This window comes from Lycium barbarum, chromosome 5 (genome assembly GCF_019175385.1).
Source record: "Lycium barbarum isolate Lr01 chromosome 5, ASM1917538v2, whole genome shotgun sequence".
NCBI classification, from domain to species: Eukaryota; Viridiplantae; Streptophyta; class Magnoliopsida; order Solanales; family Solanaceae; genus Lycium; species Lycium barbarum.
The window spans coordinates 126,087,867-126,107,568 of NC_083341.1; the positions used below are offsets into that span (position 1 = coordinate 126,087,867).

Genomic DNA, 19,702 nt, shown 5'->3' on the forward strand with positions numbered 1-19,702 from the left:
GCAGATTGTAAGGATTTTTGTGGTGGATCTCCTCCGTATCGTTGTGCACTGGGTGTATGTGCTTGCTCAATACATGTGTCTCCTAAAAAGCAAATTGCAATAACTAATGAGGGAACAAATTGAATAACCAAGACTTCATGGAAAAAAGAAACAATGAAAAAATGTCGGGGTTCAGTTTTTTCTCTTATAATAACTGATATTCAGTATTTTATTATATGTAATTTATAACAAGGCTAATGCGAGATAGTAAAAAATTTCTATTTCTATATATTTTACTATCTTCTTCCCCTTCTATCCATTTTTTTAACATAAATATTCTTTGGCTACTCAATTAGATATATTTACATGTTGAAACAAAATTATCAATAGTCATGATAACAACTATGTAAAATAAAAGTTTGCTTACACTTATGAATCCAGTGCATATGTCTTTTATATGATTAGTTATAACTTTACTATGATTAAGTAATGCATTTTTCATTTTAACTATTAAAAGTTAATACTTGAGTTTTTTTTTATTTAACCACTACTAGGTGAACACCTAGTAGTTCCTTTTATTATTTTAATAATCTAAAAGAAAAGTCTTTACAGAATGGAGAAAAGGAAAAAACAATAAAATAAAACAAAGCCAAGAGACAGCTAAGTGATGTCCAACCAAATTAGGTGTAGAAACCCTATTTTGGAAAGTGCCTCTTTTGCTGATATCTTTTGTTGAGAGATACAAGTGTAGATCTTGAGTTGTCCTCTCTCTTTTTCATTGAAGCATCAACTTTGTTAAGCTATTTCTCCACTTCTTTCCGTTGAATTGCTTAATTGGAGTATGCATTCTTCAATAAGTGAGCTGATGTTGCTGTTCCGTCTTCGCGCCTTCACCTCCATGTTGCTTGCTCCGGTGGAATCGATGATTGGTTCTTGTGTTCCATATCCGGTATGTTCTAGATCTGGAATTGTAAAATCGTCTTCCCCATTGCTCTCCTTGCTGAGTAATTATTTTCTTTTGATGTGAACTTGCTTCCATATGCTGTTGTAGCTATTTCTCTTGGTGGTTTCTCTATTCTGAGCTGTTTTGTCCTTGCTGCTTGTATCCATTTTGTATGATGCCTTGATAACGTCCAAATCCACCCTATTAATTAGAATGAGAACGGTCGTATGCAAATATAATTTACCCAACTATGAGTGGTTTTTTGGAGAAAAGTATAACTAATGCAAAAATGTAAACTAACCTAGAAAGCAAGTAAAATGATCAATGGCCACAAGCATGGATACAAGGTAAACTACGCTCAAGTAACGATCCAATGTACTTCATGATTTACAAATAATGGTGAGTTTATATTACTTAGCCTCGGATAATGACTCTAAATTAGCTTCTTCCGAAGACTAACTAGACTACCTAATTGAATATCCCTAAAGCAATTAGGAGCATTAAGAACACCCGAATATGGCTACAAGTGGTGTCGCCTATCCCTAGGTCGATTTCCATTAGATGAGGGTTAACGCCCCAAATTCTTGTTAATTAATCTTTCCCAATCCCGAGTTTGCCTCTTCCAAGTTTAAATCGAAATAAATGCGCAAGTCTTAGGGTTAGCTACTCCCTTAAGAATCATTGAAAATGAGATTAATTAAAGAAACAATAACCCACTTCATTAGGAATAAAATCATTCAACACATAAGCAAAACAAGAGATTCAATCCAAACTTAAACAATGTATACTTCCATAAACAAGGTTCAAATATTGAAATGAAATACTACACACATAAATATTCAATAAATAGCAAGAGATGAAGAAATGGGTAAAGAATTTCTCATTGGTGCCTCCAAATCTTCTCTTCCAAGGTGTTGGTGATGAACCCTAGCCTCCAAGAACTTGTGTGTTATGCCAAAGATGATAATGTTTTCCCCAAGTCTTCCTTTTATGTTTCCCCTCATTTTTTCAAGTCCAAAAAATGACAAAATATGCCCCAGATTTTCGTTTTTGCAGTTTTGCCCGTTTTTTGCAAATCCGTCCCGTTTTTGCAAAACTGTCCACTTTTGACAGTTTTGCAAAACTGTGCAGTTTTTGTCCAATTTGGCCTCTTTTTGACTTTATTTTCGCTTGGTTTCTTCCGATCACTTCTAAATCACATAAACCTATAAAATGAAAGTAAACAACATTAAATGCACTATTATTTTAATCAAAACATAACAACAATATAAGATTAAAGAAGAAATAAGTTGGTAAAATACCAACTTATCAAACCCCCAAACTTAAACTATTGCTTGTCCTCAAGCAAATCAAATTATAATTTCCTTCAAAGGACTCCATTCAAAAGTGCACCAACATCATACCAAGTCAAAAAGGTCTACTTTAAGCACAAACACATGACTTTGATTGGTACCAACAATTAATCCAAAACATATGAATCACCAACTTCTTCTCAAAAAAACTTCATTTTCATTTCAAGTGCTCAAACACCAAGTTAATCAAAGTAGCAATCACGTCATGACACTAAAGCTTCAAAAGTTGCCTCATTATCACAAAACAACTTTCTTTTGTTCATTCCTCTCAATTGAAAAATGGAACAAATTCACAACTTAAATTCTCATGTGCCCTCACACTCAAGAGAGAATCCCACACTTAGAAAATGTAATTCAAATGAGATATCAAATAGAAAGAATTAACTCTCTCTCACACAAAGATGTTCAAATGCACACAAGTAGTACCATAAGCTTGCACTTCATGTATTTCTCCTCTAATGTAGACACACTTGGTTCAAAATCAATTAGGACTTAAAGGGTTGTAATTTAGGCTTTTGGTTAAGGTAGGGCACAATTTGGGTAAAAGTGACTCAAAACCTCCCTAAGCACTACAATTTTCAACATTCAACGCACACTTCCTTTGAAACTTTTCCACCCCTTTCTTCATTTTTTCATTTCACCACTTAGTCTTCCCATTAATCACAACTCTTTATTCTTCCTTCATTTTTTTTTTATTTTTTTTTCAAAATAACAAGGAAGTTTTCAATTTTTTTTTCTTTCACCTTTTCACCTTTAAAGTAACTCTCTCATAACAACTTTTCCAACCATCACCCCCAAACTTAGGCTTTTAGCCTATGTTTGCACTTTCAACGCACTTAAGGAGGTAGAGTACCAAAAGATGGATCAATGAAGAATAAGGTAAAGCTTGTAACATGGTTTTCAAAGAAAAGGTTAAAGGCTCAAAAGGGGTTAACTAGGGAAAACATGCAAGGGTAGGATATTTAAGGGGCAAAAACGGTCCAAGGAAGGCCTAACATCATTTTTTAAACCAAGTGTAGTCTAGGATTTCGCCTTAAAACACATTCCGGGCAAGTTCTAGACCACAAGTAATGTAAAAGAACTCACAAAACCTCACTACACATGGCACATGCAAACTCAAGTGAAATATGTATCCAAGAACCAATTGAAACAAATGAACTCAAAAAGTCACTCATAGCCTAAAGAGACTAATTAGTGAAAGTAAGAGCCAAAAATTGAATCTAAAAGTCACAACAAGAAACCTTACTTCAATCATTTTTCTTTTTCAAAAATCAAGAATTCACATGCCAAGGTTTAAATAAGTTGGTACCAAGCAAGCCAAAAATTAGCCAAGGGGCAAAAAATCACATCCCAACACCATTTTTACTCCTAAACTACCTAACTAAGAACGGAAATAAAATAATAAAAGTGACTAATCTACAACATGCCAAAAGAACGAAATTTTTAGAAATTTGAGCAAGTTCCATTTGTAACGTTTATCCACAGCCACACCAACAGTCATAAAACAAGCCCGGCAAGGGCACACAATCAAGCATAACCAAAATATAACGTGCTACCACATGCCACCCCCAATTAAAAATATTGCAGTGTCCTCACTGCACAATAACAACAAAGGACAGTTTTGCAGAATCAGAAACTGGACAGTTTTTCAGAAACTGGACAGTTTTGCAGAATCAGAAACTGGACAGTTTTGCAGAAACTAGACAGTTTCTCAAAAACTGGACAGTTTTGCAGAAACTAGACAGTTTCTCAAAAACTGGACAGTTTCTGCAATTTTCAGCAGCTACTGGTTTGGGGCTGTCCGGAAATCCGACCTGCTCAAAACAACTCCAAAATTTTTGAAACTTTGCAGATTAGTCAAAAACCATAAGCAAAACCATTCCAAAAAATCAAATTTCAAAAATGATTTAAAATTTTTAAAACGATGGGTTGCCTCCCACCAAGCGCTTAAGTTAACGTCGCGGCACGACGGTTACCTTTACCACTTTTCCTTCCATTTGGAAGATATGAATTTGCACCCCAACTTTGAATCAAGATCATGATGACGCTCATGGGGCGGTGGTAAGTAGATGAACAAGCCAAACGTTAATTTCTTCATTTTGCACTTCTTGGCTTTTAAATGAGGAATGTCATTTTGCCTTCTTACTCTTTCGAATTGCAAGATGTAAGGCACTTGTCTTTCTTCTTCACCATCCAACATGGATGTATGTGGCTCAATTCCCATATCACCATACAAATCCAATGTTGAAAAATGCTTGGAGTGAGACTTCAACCTCCCAATTTGTAAATTTTTCCGGATTTTGACATTCTCATTTTCCCCCAAACTAGAGTCAACTTCTACCATTTTTCTCAAGACAACGGTTGACTCCAATTTCTTTTCTTCTTTGGCATCTCTAATGAAAATGGATTCGTTTGGAGGATTTTCAATTCTTGATTCCTCCTTTTCACGATTGGCCTCCAACATGGGCATTCTCTCCTCATATTGAGCATTTGAGAATTCTTCTTGATTTTGTTCAAATGCCCACGGAAGATTTTTGTATTCATTCATCAAGCCATTTTGGAGACTAGTTTCCAAGTACTCCTCCAAGGCTTTTTGCTTTTCATTTCCTCCTTCAAGTAGGCATTCCATCATGAGGTTGAACTCTCCATTTTGTCCATTCTCAACTTCTTCCACTTCCATTTTCCTATCATTGTCACAACAAAAAGTAGAATCGTCATAGTGGGGGTTCGGGGAAGGGAAGGACACATAAGCACAATTAGCCCAATGGCCATTTTGACCACCACATCTATCACATATGCTCCACTCATGGGTTCGAGATTGTGCGCACAATCCTCCCCCGGGAGACTTTAAACAATTTTGCCAAGACTGGGGTCCTCCACAATAGGGACAAGGGTCATCAAAGTATGAACAACTACCATCCAACCAATTTTCATTATATGATGCCATTTTTTTTTTGGACAGTTCTGCAAAAACTGGACAGTTCTTCAGAAACTGGACAGTTTTGCAAAAACTGGACAGTTCTGCAGAAACTGTGCAGTTTAGCACAAACTAGTCATTTTTTTTTTTGAAAGATAAAATAAAGCAAAGAAAGTTTGGACCAAATCAAGTTAGCTTAAATCCTAAACTAACCCAAATACGCCAAATTGTTCCCCGGCAACGGCGCCATTTTTGATAACGTCCAAATCCACCCTATTAATTAGAATGAGCACAGTCGTATGCAAATATAATTTACCCAACTATGAGTCGGGGTCAAATCCCACAGAGAACAATATATAGGCGATTAGGAAAAGTAGGAATTATCACCAATAATAGCTATGCCAAACAATAGATAATATTTTGGTTTTTTGGAGAAAAGTATAACTAATGCAAAAATGTAAACTAACCTAGAAAGCAAGTAAAATGATCAATGGCCACAAGCATGGATACAAGGGAAACTACGCTCAAGTAACGATCCAATGTACTTCATGATTTACAAATAATGGTGAGTTTATATTACTTAGCCTCGGATAATGACTCTAAATTAGCTTCTTCCGAAGACTAACTAGACTACCTAATTGAATATCCCTAAAGCAATTAGGAGCATTAAGAACACCCGAATATGGCTACAAGTGGTGTCGCCTATCCCTAGGTCGATTTCCATTAGATGAGTGTTAACGCCCCAAATTCTTGTTAATTAATCTTTCCCAATCCCGAGTTTGCCTCTTCCAAGTTTAAATCGAAATAAATGCGCAAGTCTTAGGGTTAGCTACTCCCTTAAGAATCATTGAAAATGAGATTAATTAAAGAAACAATAACCCACTTCATTAGGAATAAAATCATTCAACACATAAGCAAAACAAGAGATTCAATCCAAACTTAAACAATGTATACTTCCATAAACAAGGTTCAAATATTGAAATGAAATACTACACACATAAATATTCAATAAATAGCAAGAGATGAAGAAATGGGTAAAGAATTTCTCATTGGTGCCTCCAAATCTTCTCTTCCAAGGTGTTGGTGATGAACCCTAGCCTCCAAGAACTTGTGTGTTATGCCAAAGATGATAATGTTTTCCCCAAGTCTTCCTTTTATGTTTCCCCCATTTTTTCAAGTCCAAAAAATGACAAAATATGCCCCAGATTTTCGTTTTTGCAGTTCTGCCCGTTTTTTGCAAATCCGTCCCGTTTTTGCAAAACTGTCCACTTTTGACAGTTTTGCAAAACTATGCAGTTTTTGTCCAATTTGGCCTCTTTTTGACTTTATTTTCGCTTGGTTTCTTCCGATCACTTCTAAATCACATAAACCTATAAAATGGAAGTAAACAACATTAAATGCACTATTATTTTAATCAAAACATAACAACAATCTAAGATTAAAGAAGAAATAAGTTGGTAAAATACCAACTTATCATGCCTGTAACTGCTGTTGTTTCACTGGTTTGAGTCTCTTTTCAGAGTATTTTTGCATTTGGTAGCTCAATATCAATGATTCAATAGGTTGAGCATCATACGACGCTAATACCACACACTGAATCACTTTTATTGAACTGGTCCAAGTGCAAATTACTCTCTTGTAACCCACTTGTATGATTGTACAGGCTATTTGTATTATTGAAAAATCTTGGGTTCTTGTTTTCTCTTGCAAATGTAGTCCTGCAAAACAAAAAACAAAGTTAGTTAAACCAATGTTGCTCATGTTCTCCTGCCCTAGGGGCATTTGAACATAAAGAACCCAATTTTCCTCTCCTCCATTCTTCCACCCAACTATCTCCTGCATGTTTTGATCCTCAAGTAAGGCGAATCCAATTTATCATTGTTGATGAGCCCCCTTCCTTTAGCTCCTAGTTCTTGAAATGATTCAACATCCACTTCCCCTTCATCTAATACTAGATTGGCCAAGTGGTCAACCAACTGATTCCATTCTCTCATGATATGAGTGATTTTAAAAGTTCTATTTTGCGCTCTTTTCCAAATCTCCTCCACTACTTCAATAATTTTCCAAGGTACTTCCAGATTTTAAGAATGCAATTCATCAAGAGTAAGGAATCAGTTTCAATAAGTATTTGCTGAAATTGTTTCTCCTCAACATACTTTATTGCTTGTAGAATAGCCATTGCTTCAGCCTGAGTATTAGTGCTAGCTTGATTTGTTAATTCCTTTGCTTTAGCAGCAATCAAATCACCATTCTCATTCCTCAAACAAAACCCCCATGATCCTCTTCCAGGATTTCCTCTAGCTGCTCCATCTGTGTTACATTTGACCCATCCCCTGTCAGGTGGCCTCCAATTCACTTGAACTACCTTAATTTTAGGTCTGTAGTTCTGTAATGATTGTATCAGTATGCTCCACTTGTAAGATGCATGTTTAAAATTGCCCCTTCTTACCTTCATGAACATGACAATGGTGTGCATAATTTGGTACATTAATTTAACTTTGGACATCTTTCCTCCATGCTTAATAGCATTCCTCCTTTTCCATAGTTCCCACAGAATAATTGACGGTATAGCTTGAAAAATGTATTTAACATGGATGTTCACTGGAGTATCCCACCATTGATTAATCAACTGGCTCAATTGTAAATTTTGAATATTTATGCCCATAGGTCTACAAAACCCCTTCCATATAAATTGAGCAGTAGTAGAATGTAAGAAGACATGTGAAATTATTTCCACTTCTGGATTTTCACAACAATAACATCTTGAAGGAAACTGAATACCCCATTTCTTCACCACATCATCTAATGGCACCTTAGCTTTCCATAATCTCCAGATAAAGAAAGAAATCTTTACTGGCAAACCTTTAATCCAAAACTTCCTGTACAAGATGCTTGGTTCCTCCCTTTGTCTAACTAAATTGAAAGCAGTCTTCACTGTGAATTTGCCTCTCATATCCAATTTCCAGTATGGCCTATCAAGTGTATCATTACATGATGGAGGGCTTACACTTTGTATGATATGATCCACAATGTTTCCTGTTAATAGTTCCCTCAGCCTTTCTTCATCTCATCCTTCTCCATTCCCCATTTCTTTTGGTTGGATCACTGTTTTGTCTATGTTGAAATCAAAAGGTAGTATTTGGTACAATGCCCCTAAGCCTGTCCAATTATCTAACCAAAAGTAGGAGTCACCTTGTTTCACTTGCCACCAAATCTCCTTTTCTATTATGTCTCTGCACTGGATCATTTTCCTCTAAATATATGTCCCTCTTTTCCACTGAACAGTCACTGCATGTTCTTTTTTAAGGTATTTGTTACTCATATACATCCTCCATAATGATTGTTTGGTCCTAAAATTCCACCAAAGTTTTGAGAACAAAGCCTTAGAGACATCTTGCAAGCTCTTGAAACCCATTCCACCTTCCTCCTGAGGATAACATAAAGCTGTCCAAGTCACCCAATGTTTGCTAGAATTGCCCACTGAATTGCTCCAAAAGAATTTAGCAAACAGTCTGTGTATTTGGGATAGCATACCTGCAGGTGGGTCACATGCTGATAATAGGTGAATAGGCATACTTTGCAGCACATGTTTAATGAGGGTAACTCTTCCACCAATAGATAGTAATTTCCCTGTCCATGAATTTAGCCTGTTGAAAACCTTGTCAATGATCTCCTTGTAGTGTGCTATCATTCTTCTTCCATAGTAGATAGGAACTCCCAGTTATGTGAATGTAAATTCCTTTCTAGGAATTCTAGTAATGGAAAACACCTTTTCTTCTACTTCTTGAGTCACATTATGATGCAAGAACACTGCACTTTTCATCTTGTTAACCTTTTGCCCACTTACTGCCTCATAAGATGCCAAGGTATCCATAATGAGTTTCAATGAATCCTCATCAGCTAAAGAGAAAATGATGGTGTCATCTGCATATGCCAGGTGATTTATATAAGGACTCCACTTAGGCATGCCAAATCCCCTAAGATTTTCTTTAGAATGAAGATAATTCAAAGCCCTGGACATGCATTCTGAAGCCAAAATAAACAAAGTTGGAGATAAATGATTCCCTTGCTTAACACCCCTAGATGATTTAAAAAAACCACAAGGCTGGCCATTAATTCGAATGGAATACCAGTTGTTAGAAATAATTCTAAACACCATATCAATTAAGATTTCTCCAAATCCCATTTTTCTTAGTACCTTGGTAAGAAATAACCATGAGACCCTGTCAAAGGCCTTAGTCATGTCAAGCTTTATCACCACATTAGCTGGTTTACCCCTCAATCTCATGTCATGTACAATCTCTTGTACAAATAGAATAATTTCCCCAATACTCCTGCCTTTTACAAAACCAGCTTGTTGAGGGGATATTAGTCTTGGAAGCAATTTCACCAGTCTTTCATGAATAATTCTGGAAAACACCTTACTGGTAAAATTGTTGAGACTAATAGGTCTTAGATTAGAGAAAGTGTTAATCTTATTCTTCTTGGTAATTAGAACCAAATTAGTGCAAGTGATATATCTGGGCAGTTCATGTCCACAGAAGAATGCTTTCACCATTTTAACCATATCCCCAGCAATGATGTCCCAGCATACTTGAAAAAATTTCCTTGTGAAACCATCAGGTCCCCTTGCACTATCAGAATTTAACCCAAATACTGCTTTCTTTACCTCATGTTCTTCTGGAAATTCTTTAATCATGTCATTCTTTTCTGATGAAATACTTTTGGGAATATGATTTAGCAATTCAAAATCAGTTGGTATTTGCTCCTCAGTAAACTGTTCCCCATAAAACCGTATAGCTTCTTGAATAATGTCAGGTTCTTGATCCAACCACACCCCATTCTGATTCTGAATCTTTTTAATCTGCAATTTTCTCCTTTTCCCATTTCACATGTGCATGAAAAAATTTAGTATTTCTATCTCCATCTTTGAACCACTGCAAACCTGCCTTTTGTTTCCAAAATTGTTCTTCTAATGCATAGAATTTAATCAATTCTGCCTGCACCTTCTGTAATCTTGCTCTGTTGTTCTGTGATGGATTCTGTTCAAATTCATCCTCATGCACTTTTACCACCTCTTCCAGTGTTGCCACCTATTTAAAGATGTCTCCGTAGGTGTCCTTACTCCATTTGACCAAAGCCTTACTCACCTTCTTCATCTTGTTGTGGAAATTGAAAAAAAGGGTCATGACTATACCAACTTTCCCAATTTTCTTTGACTGTCCCCAAGAAAGATTCATGATCTATCCAGAAATTCAGAAACCTGAAAGGTTTTCTAATAATTCTAGCATCTATTTTATATGTTAACAACATTGGAGAATGATCTGAACCCTGTTTAATCAGGTGTTCCACTTCAAAATTAGGAAAATAAGTCATAAATGACTGGTTCCCTAAGCATCTATCCAGTCTTTTAAAAATGCATGCTTCATCTGATCTTCCATTCCACCATGTGAAGATACTTCCCATGAAACCCAAATCCTGCAGTTGACATATATTCAGACAATGAGAAAAATCCTCCACCTCTGGAAAAGAAACTGGCAATCCTCCATATTTTTCTGTTTCATCTAAGATCACATTAAAGTCTCCTCCCACAATCCACGACATTGTCATGTTAATTGAAATGTCATGTAAATCATCCCATAAAGTAACTCTGGTGGCCCTTTCAGTGCTAGCATAAATCAAAGTGATTATGCTCTCTTCATTGGAATCAATATGAGTTAACTTCAGTGGAATGAGTTGCTCAGTATCCTTTGTAACTTCTGCTTGAAATCCCTCATGAATGAACACCCAAATCTTTCCATTTATATTGTGATATGCTGTGTCCATACCCAACCACAATGTATACATATCAATGTGTCTATAATGTTGGAATGGTTCCATCAAACCTATGAAATTGAACTGCTTCTGTGTGTGCATTAGAACTACTCTCTCAAAGGCCTGCTGAGAGTTTACAGACCTAATATTCCATATTAGCGAGCTAGTCGTTGTACACTTCCTTAAGCATGTGCTTTCCTTGTTAGTACTCCACCTATAGGCTTAGGTGGAACACTTTTATCTCTGTCTTGCTTGCCTTGTCTCCCTTTTGTTTTTGTTGTTTGCTTTGGTGATACATCTCCAGAATTCTGAACCATTTGACTATTTGTGGAAGTGCAGGTATTGGTCAGATCATCATCATTCCCTATCTCTTCATCGGTATGACAAGGTATCCCCTTCTCCTATGCATTTGATGATGTAGAGTCTGTATTCTCTTCTCTGTCTTCAATTTCAGCAATGTTATCAACCAACTTGATCCCCATACTTCCTTCTTTTTGTGATGCCACATGATCTTTGTGTTGTGTTTTCTTTGCAGAATTATGATCAACAACTAAGTCAGCGTCCCCCCCCCCCCCCCCCCCCCCCCCCCCCCCTCCTTTATTCACTTCCTCACTACTCCCTTTATCAGGTGGATTTCCAGCTACTCCAGCATCTTGCTCCTTATACATTCCATTTGGCATTTTCTCCTGGTTTGCTTCCTGAGACTGTATCTCTATTGATTGAAATACTTGCTGCTGTGCTGTGTTCTTTGCTTTTTCATCCTGTATCTCCTTTTCGTTTGAAGTTTCCTTAACATCAGTGACCGTCCTTTCAGAGTCATGTGTTATTGTTTTTTCACTTATCTGCATGTCTTTTCCTTCCCTACAACCCTTGTCCTGTACTTTGCTTGGTGACTGCATCTTTTCTTTCCTATTTGTACTTATTTCTTGTTTATTGGCAGTGTTGTTTTCTGCATGCTTCTCAAAGTTTGTTTCCACCCAAGGTTTAGCAGATTCTTTCTCTTTATCTTCATTATTTTTATCCTTCTCAGCAATTTGTTTTTGCACAGCATCATGTTCCACCTGCTCCTCATTTAGGTCCACCAAAGTTTCATATTTATTGCTTGTGTTGGTGCCAGCTTTATCATTTTGTCTGGCCTTTTGATTACTGGGACCTCTTTTTTTTGGTGTTGAAATCTCTATTATCTTTTACAGGATTCCAACTTCCCGGATTTCCTAGCATTCTTCGACTAGGTAACATTCTAGCAGAGTGATTGTAGTGATTGTTGAAACCCTTATGCCTTTGCTTGTCATTCTCCTTGTTCTTGCCATTTCCATACCTTGTGCTATTGTCTTGCCTCTGCTTATCATTACTATTGACTTGGTTCCGATGTTGCTGACTTTGATGAGTAGCTACTTCTTTCTCCTTGCTTTTTCTTGCTTCTTCGTCTCGGTTTTCATTTCTTTGTCATCTTTTGATTCTGCATTGTGTTCTTCATCCCCATTCTTGTTACACCTCGGAAATTTTTTTCGTTGGTACGTAAGTGAACGAACTAGTGATAAGTATGAGTGCATGATGTCCATGAGCAAGAAACGATGTTTGATGACCTTAGGCGAGATTTCGAAGGTATCCGATGTGAGATGAGAAAGTTGGCTAAGTTAAGATGAGATATAAGGTGAGCAATGCATGTGCATGGACGTGGGTGATTAAAATGAGAAGTCTAAGAAATATGGGAAGTTGCAGAATTGCAACTGCCCAGTGGTCGTAAAGTGCTAGGACGGACCGTAAACTGGTATACGGTCCGTAAACTAGCAGGTCGTAAATTGCCATGCAGAACTTCAACTTTCTGCCAGTGGAGGAAATGGTAAAATACGACCAGGTTTACGGACCGTAAAGTGATTTACGGCCTGTAAACCATGGTCGTAAATCACCATGGTTGCAGCCTAAGCTTCCGGTTTTTTAAAAGGTTAAAGACGACCGCGATGGACGAGCCGTAAAGTGGAATACGTGGTCGTAAACTCAGTTTACGACCACTGTTCACCTCAGCACAGATTTTGCAAGTCATTAAATAAAGGGACCAGCACTTGTTTTATTTCATTACAACATTACACCACTTCTCTCTAAAACCTCTCTCTACATTTATTATACAAGTTTTCAAGGATATTTGAGGATCAACAACATAAAACAAGGTGAATCAAGAGTAAGAACATCATCAAAGATCATCTAGGTCAAGAAATCCAAATGGAGAAAAACTAGGGTTTTGCTCAAAGTGGAGTATTATCAACCAAATCTTGTTCCTACAACTTCTAAGGTAAGATTCATGATTTTTACATGATGTTTAAGGTATTGAAGAGTTGAAATACATGGATTGTAGAAAATATGGTCAAGTAGGTCATGAATGATGAATAGTGACATTTTGAGGAATAGTTTGAATTGAATCATGAATGTTGTTGTGTTGTGATATGAATGTATTATAAATGGTACTAAGATCATGAACTAGACACTTTAGACGAATGGACGAGGTTGGATGTTATGACCATGAATGTGGGTGAATTAGAGGCAAATTAAGGAATCTAGATAATGTGGATAATGTGAATGACTAATGACCATTGTTATGATATTAATGAAGGTATAGACGCTAGCATTGGAAGGAAACGTGCAAGTGTAGAATAGTCCAACGAAAAGGTATGTAAGGCTAACCCTTCTTTCATAAGGCATGGTTCCTTGGCCAAACTCTTAAATCCTCTATATGAGTATGTTGTATTCAAATGATTGACACTCCGAGCTCATAAGCTCACGATCCTCGATATGTACTACGATTGTACTACGCACCCCATATGACGAGTAAGCATAAGATATAGATGTAGCGAAAATGATGATGATAGTGATGACGATGATAATGATAATGATGCTAAAGGTGCCTACGGGCTATTATACTTATATGTGCCTATGAAGGGCTATAATGACACCCCGAGCTTATAATGCCGGGTAGGATATATGTATATGAATATGTATAAAGTATGTATACGATTACGAAACGCGCGCACACCTCTGCAGATGGTACGGATAACCCTGAAGCCTTGGTAGGGCCAGGTATGAGTAACCTTGAGCCTTGGTTGGCCAAGTATGTATGAAACACCGATCCTATGAGGTCGGGTATGCTATGTAAATGCTATGTATATGAAATGACTATGTATATAATATGAATATGAATGTGATAAGACTATGTATAAGAATACGAATATGAGCACAAGTATGGTACGAGTACTATTATGGAATACGGATGATGACATAGGTGTACAAATACGTATGAAAAATGGAAAGTCCTACGAAAGGCAGGTAAGTGATATAACGATGATATTATTGTCTCCCCTCCTATGCTATTTCATATGTTGTTCATTATGCTTATATATCGATGTTGATCATGCTTTACATACTCAGTACATTCTTCGTACTGACGTCCTTTTGTTTGTGGAAGCTGCGTCATGCCCGCAGGTGCACAGGAAGACAGACTTGATCCATAGCTGCTTATTCAGAGATTGCATAGCAGAGCTCCATTTCTTTCGGAGTCGTAGCTTTTGGGTACTTATTCTTTTGTGTATATAATTATGGGCATAGCGGGGTCCTGTCCCGCTCATGTGATATGTTATACTCTTAGAGGCTCGTAGTCACGTGTATATGGTTAGATATGTCCGGCCTTGTCGGCCTATATTTTGTATGTCATTTTGTTGGCCTCGTCGGCCCATGTACATTGTTGTGGCACAGATGCCTATGATGATTAAAGATGTTGTCGTCCAATGGGACTAGTATGATTGATGCTTAGAGATGTATGATTAATGATGTGGCTCACCTAGATGCAAGCATAAGTGTAAGCAAAGGGGTGCCCGGGTGGGCTAGCACTGGGTGCTCATCGCGGCCCCCTTGTCGGGTCGTGACAATTCTTCTCTTCTTCAGCCCCATATTGTGCTAATTCAGGATTTATAACCCTACAATCATCTTCATTATGGCCTTGTAGTTTACATTCCCTGCAATACTTAGGAAGATAGTCATAATGAATTTGCACATCTACAGTCCTTATTGCCCCTGATTTTTCATTTTCAATGTCCATCCTTACAGATTTAGGTAAATTTGCTAACAAATCCACTAACACCTTCACTCTGGCACAACTAGGTCTGGTTTTGTTAATAGTGGTTGCATCCAAATGTATAGGAATTCCCACTGCTGATGCAAGTGTGAACAAGGATTCCTTAACAAAGTAAGTAGGCAATAAGTTAGGAAATGAGATCCAGGCCGTTGCTTTAGAGGTTTCCTCATCAATCTTAAACTTCGAGTCGTAGATTAATGGCCTCATTTGATACGAATATCCCTCTCTATCTTGAATATAATAAGCAGGTTTTGAAATAAGGTTTATAAAGTCCTCCTTTAGTGTCATTCTGATAAGAACATGTTTATTTCTAGAGAAACCAATTTTACACTCATCCTTTATTCCACATTGTGCAGGTATTATTACTCTCAATTGCTCAATATTCGGCCACCCATAAGAGAATTTCCCCACTATGGCATGTTGAAGTTCTTCAATCTCATTCATTTGATTCACTTCGTTCTCTGTCCATTTGACATAAGGTTTCCTTTGTAAATAAGTTATTGGTTTCATTGGTATTTGTGATTTTTGTTGTGATTGCGTTTGTATGGATTCATTCAAAATCACTGGTTTGAACAGACTTGCATATTGTGGTTTGTTAGGATCAATTTTTGGTGTAGTAATCTCCTGTGAAGCTGTCAATGAAGGCTGGCCAACCACCATGGTGGTCTGACCAACGGCCATGGAGGCCATAATCAGTGTGTTTGAGATCTAGGCTTTAGGGTTTGCATGAAAATAGGAGGAGAGAGAAGAGAGTAAATTTTTTCAAGATTAGTAACCTAACAAGGGATACAGAGATAAATTTTTGTCTTCCACACTTTATACTTGAGTTGATTTAAACATAGGGTGCAAATTTTTTTTTATTGTAAAAGTTGTGGCACGGGCAACATAGATCATCAAAAACATGGCAATAGCTTATAATAACCATAGCGATAAAGTAGATAACTTGTGTTTGTGAATAATTTGGCAAGATAAGTCGAAAACATATAACAGAAAGGCATGCCTATTCGGCAAGATTGGTGAACAATTGAACAACCCCTAAGTAATGACAATCTGGTAGAATTTGTGAGTTATTCAATATGATATGCAGGTTAAATATAACATGAAAGTCTATTAATTTGTCATGACTTGCATGTCAGCATTTCAAAAAAAAATTCCTTCTTGTATGGCTTTGAAATCAGATATATATATATATATATATATATAATGCCAATCCGTCATGAACAACTTAATTAGTTTAACATTTTATAAAGATAGGTATAAAGAATATAACCAAAGTCGTGCCGGATCATCATGATTTCTTCCATGATGCTATTTTTTATACACAATTGAACAAACACAATCATGCCGATATGATAGAATTTAAATGATTGAACAAGATAGTTATAATGAGTATAGCGCGTGCGCGCACACACACACATATATATATATACCAATCCGGCAGAACTTTTGAATAATTGATTAAATAGGTAGAATGAATATAGAACAAAGTCATACCACTTTGGTAGAGTTTGTGAACAATTGAGAAAAGTAAGTAGAATGAATATTCTCAAAGCCATACCACTCCGGTAGAGTCTGTGAATAATTGAACAAAATAGATTGAATAAAGATAGTATCAAGTCCTACTAATCCGACATGACTTGTGAATATTTAACAAGATAGGTAGAATGAAGAAAACATAAAGTCATGCTAGGAATTTTATGAATAATTGAACTAGTACAAAGTTATGTCAATCTAGTAGAATTTGTGAACAATTTAACAGGATAAGATCATAGCAAAAAATTATGCTAATCAAATGAAGTTTTGTGAACAATTAGACAAGCACAAGTCATGCTAATTTAATAAATTTGTAGATAAATGAATAATATAGACCAATCACAAAACTCTAAAATGCAGAGGTCATAGATATACACAGCTTATACAGAGAAAATATACACAATTGAAGGGGTCATCCCAACACTAATCTATATATAATATAAAGATAGGCATAAACAAGGTGATGTGGCACCTCTCTATGACCTCCATTTATATTTATCTTTTTTCTCAAATTTTTGACCATTTTCCTATTTTTAAAATCTATGTGCTATTTTAAAAAGTCCAAAAATTAAAAATCTTAAATGCAATGTTTAAAGGTCATTAAAGCAGAAAAATCACATTGAAAGCCATCTTAACTACCCATATTAACAGCACCATAACGTTTTCTTCTTTGCTGCCCATCTAAATCTTTACTTCTTCCTTCTCTTTTCCCCAATCGCCCTACGTAAATCCATTTTTCTTGGTTCCAGATTTATTTCTCCTTTTTCATGTGTGCTTCCTGTTTTATTTATATTTTTGATATGTGGTTTCTATTTTGTCTATCTTTATGTTTAGTATTCCTCTTTTCTACTTTAGTTCTATTCTTCTTTCAAGTTTGTGATTTGCATGTTTTCTTTTATAAATACGGTAGTGGGAACAAGTACAGACAGATTGATAACCATCATTCCTACATCCTTACTATCCAATAAAGATTAAGGTGTGAATTATCTTTTTAATTCACAGTCCTATATCATGTTTTACTTACAACTTTTTGTTTTAGTTGTGTTACATTGTTTGTTTTGTGAGAAATTTCTTCACACTATATATGGTTTATGTTATTTTACTGATTCTCTTTTTGTTAAGGTGCTAATTATTTAGAAACCATGCAACATGAGGGAAGGCCTTGAAAATAATGTTCATATAAGCCACCTAAATAGGAATACAAGATAATCAACACCAGAAGCAAGGTATGAACTACTACTTTTATTATAATTTTTCAGTCTACTCTCTAATCGTATTCCTTTCTTAAAAAAGACTATCTAAAGAGATGACATATTGTTAGTTTAGTAGTTTACTGTTTTTTTATTAAGCGATTATCTTAAAAGGAAAAAAAAGTCATTTTTAATTATAAAAACAGCTTTTTGTTAGAATAGTTATCCATATAAGCAATCTATTAAAAGCATATATTTTTCAAAATCTTAAAACTATAATTGTAATATTCTTTTTTATTTTTGTATAATAGTAATATTCATTATTATAATATCAACTCCACAAAATAAAAGTTCATAATATATATATATAGCTTAAGATAAATTAGTTACTACAAAAACTGTAACTGTCACCCTCAATGTTAAAAAAGCAAGTATCCTACAATTATTAAATTGAAGAGTTAATTGTACGTTAGCAATGACAAATTGAGCTAAAAACCAAGGGTCGTGTCCTTTTTTTTCTCAATTACTCTCGCTTTCTTCCTCTTCTTTCCCCCCTTAGTTTCTTTTACTCAACGTATAATAATCAACGTGGTATAATTTTGAATGCAATTCCTTAATCATGATTTATATAAGTTGAGTTAGAAATTTATACTACATTGATTATTATATATTTGCGGTCCTTGTGGTGTTGCTTCTTTTAGTTACTTCCCTCATTTCTAATTCTTTAATTTTTTTACCTAGCTACTTTTCTTCCTTTTTCTCTCATTTTTCGTGTACTCTTTTCTTTCTTACTGTCTTTTTTCTTGGATATGTTATTTTTATTTCTTTTTAATGATTCTAATGTGAAAATTTATTCAAGTAAGTGAACGCTAAATGAATGGAAAGATATTTCTGAACTGATCATGATACTTCAAAATGAGAAAACCCAAAGAAAAGCTTAAATAGGAAAAGGAATTAAGAAAATAAATGGAAAAATTAGAGAAGAAATATACACACTACTCCTTGATTTTGTGGATTTCGTGTAGATGGATTCAACTTTGCTCTTTTTAAATTTCATTCTTCTTTATTTTTTAGTTTTTCATTAGATTTTAAGTTAGAAAAATATTATGAAAGCACAAAAAATTAATTAATGAAGGAAAACTTTCATGCCTGTATACATTTGCCAAATGTACACAGTGAAAATTCCATGTCTTTAGATTTATACACTTATGCGTATAAAGAGATAAAAATTTCTTGATAGTTTTCTTTCTTTACATGCTTATTAAAGAAGAAAAAAGACAGTGTCATCGATATTATTCTGTTAGAATTTGAAGATCGAAAATATTTTTTTGGACTTCCAGTTTATAAATATTTTCAGATTTACTATTTTAAATTTTGATGACATGTTTTCTTACCGCGCGAAGCGCGGCCAAATTAACTAGTAGACATATATGGCTCGTACAAAAGCATATATTCATCTTGACATACTAACTTAAGAGAATACGAGGTACAACCTGTGAAAGAGGATGTGGTCATTTTAGTTTAGATACTTTTCATTGAAGTAAAAAAATAATTATATAACTTTAAAAAAATGGGTTATTAAAGTGCCAAAATATCATATTTGTGCAAATCACCCTATATTTTTCAAATTCTCCCTTGAATGAAGATTTTTTTTTGGGATTTGTTGTTTTGACATACGGTGTTTGAAGTTGTTTAAAAATGAGTACACATGTAAGGAATTATAAAAAGTGAGCACAAATTAAATAACAGTATTAAATCGGGTATTCATGCACTTCCCCCCTAAATGAACCTTCATAGATAAAGTTGGATAATTTACAAGAATGATCTTAGAAATAGACGGTGTTAGACTTT

General features: G+C 35.4%; 1 protein-coding gene across 1 annotated transcript; it reads left to right on the forward strand.

Annotated features, from left to right (window-relative positions):
* Positions 1-352: 352 nt before the first annotated feature.
* On the forward strand, positions 353-15,711 carry LOC132641435 (uncharacterized). Its single transcript, XM_060358432.1, has 6 exons — positions 353-928; positions 11,345-11,383; positions 11,634-11,694; positions 12,199-12,237; positions 14,463-14,566; positions 15,485-15,711. The coding sequence occupies exons 1-6, from the start codon at positions 821-823 to the stop codon at positions 15,599-15,601; spliced, it is 468 nt and encodes a 155-aa protein (XP_060214415.1). The 5' UTR covers positions 353-820; the 3' UTR covers positions 15,602-15,711.
* Positions 15,712-19,702: the final 3,991 nt, after the last annotated feature.

Coding starts and splice junctions, on each gene's coding strand:
- LOC132641435 (XM_060358432.1), top strand. CDS start 821: ATGCATTCTTCAATAAGTGAGCTGATGTTGCTGTTCCGTCTTCGCGCC. Junction 11,695..12,198: donor CCATTTGGCATTTTCTCCTG/GTTTGCTTCCTG, acceptor TATCTTTTACAG/GATTCCAACTTCCCGGATTT. Junction 12,238..14,462: donor TCCTAGCATTCTTCGACTAG/GTAACATTCTAG, acceptor TGTTTGTGGAAG/CTGCGTCATGCCCGCAGGTG.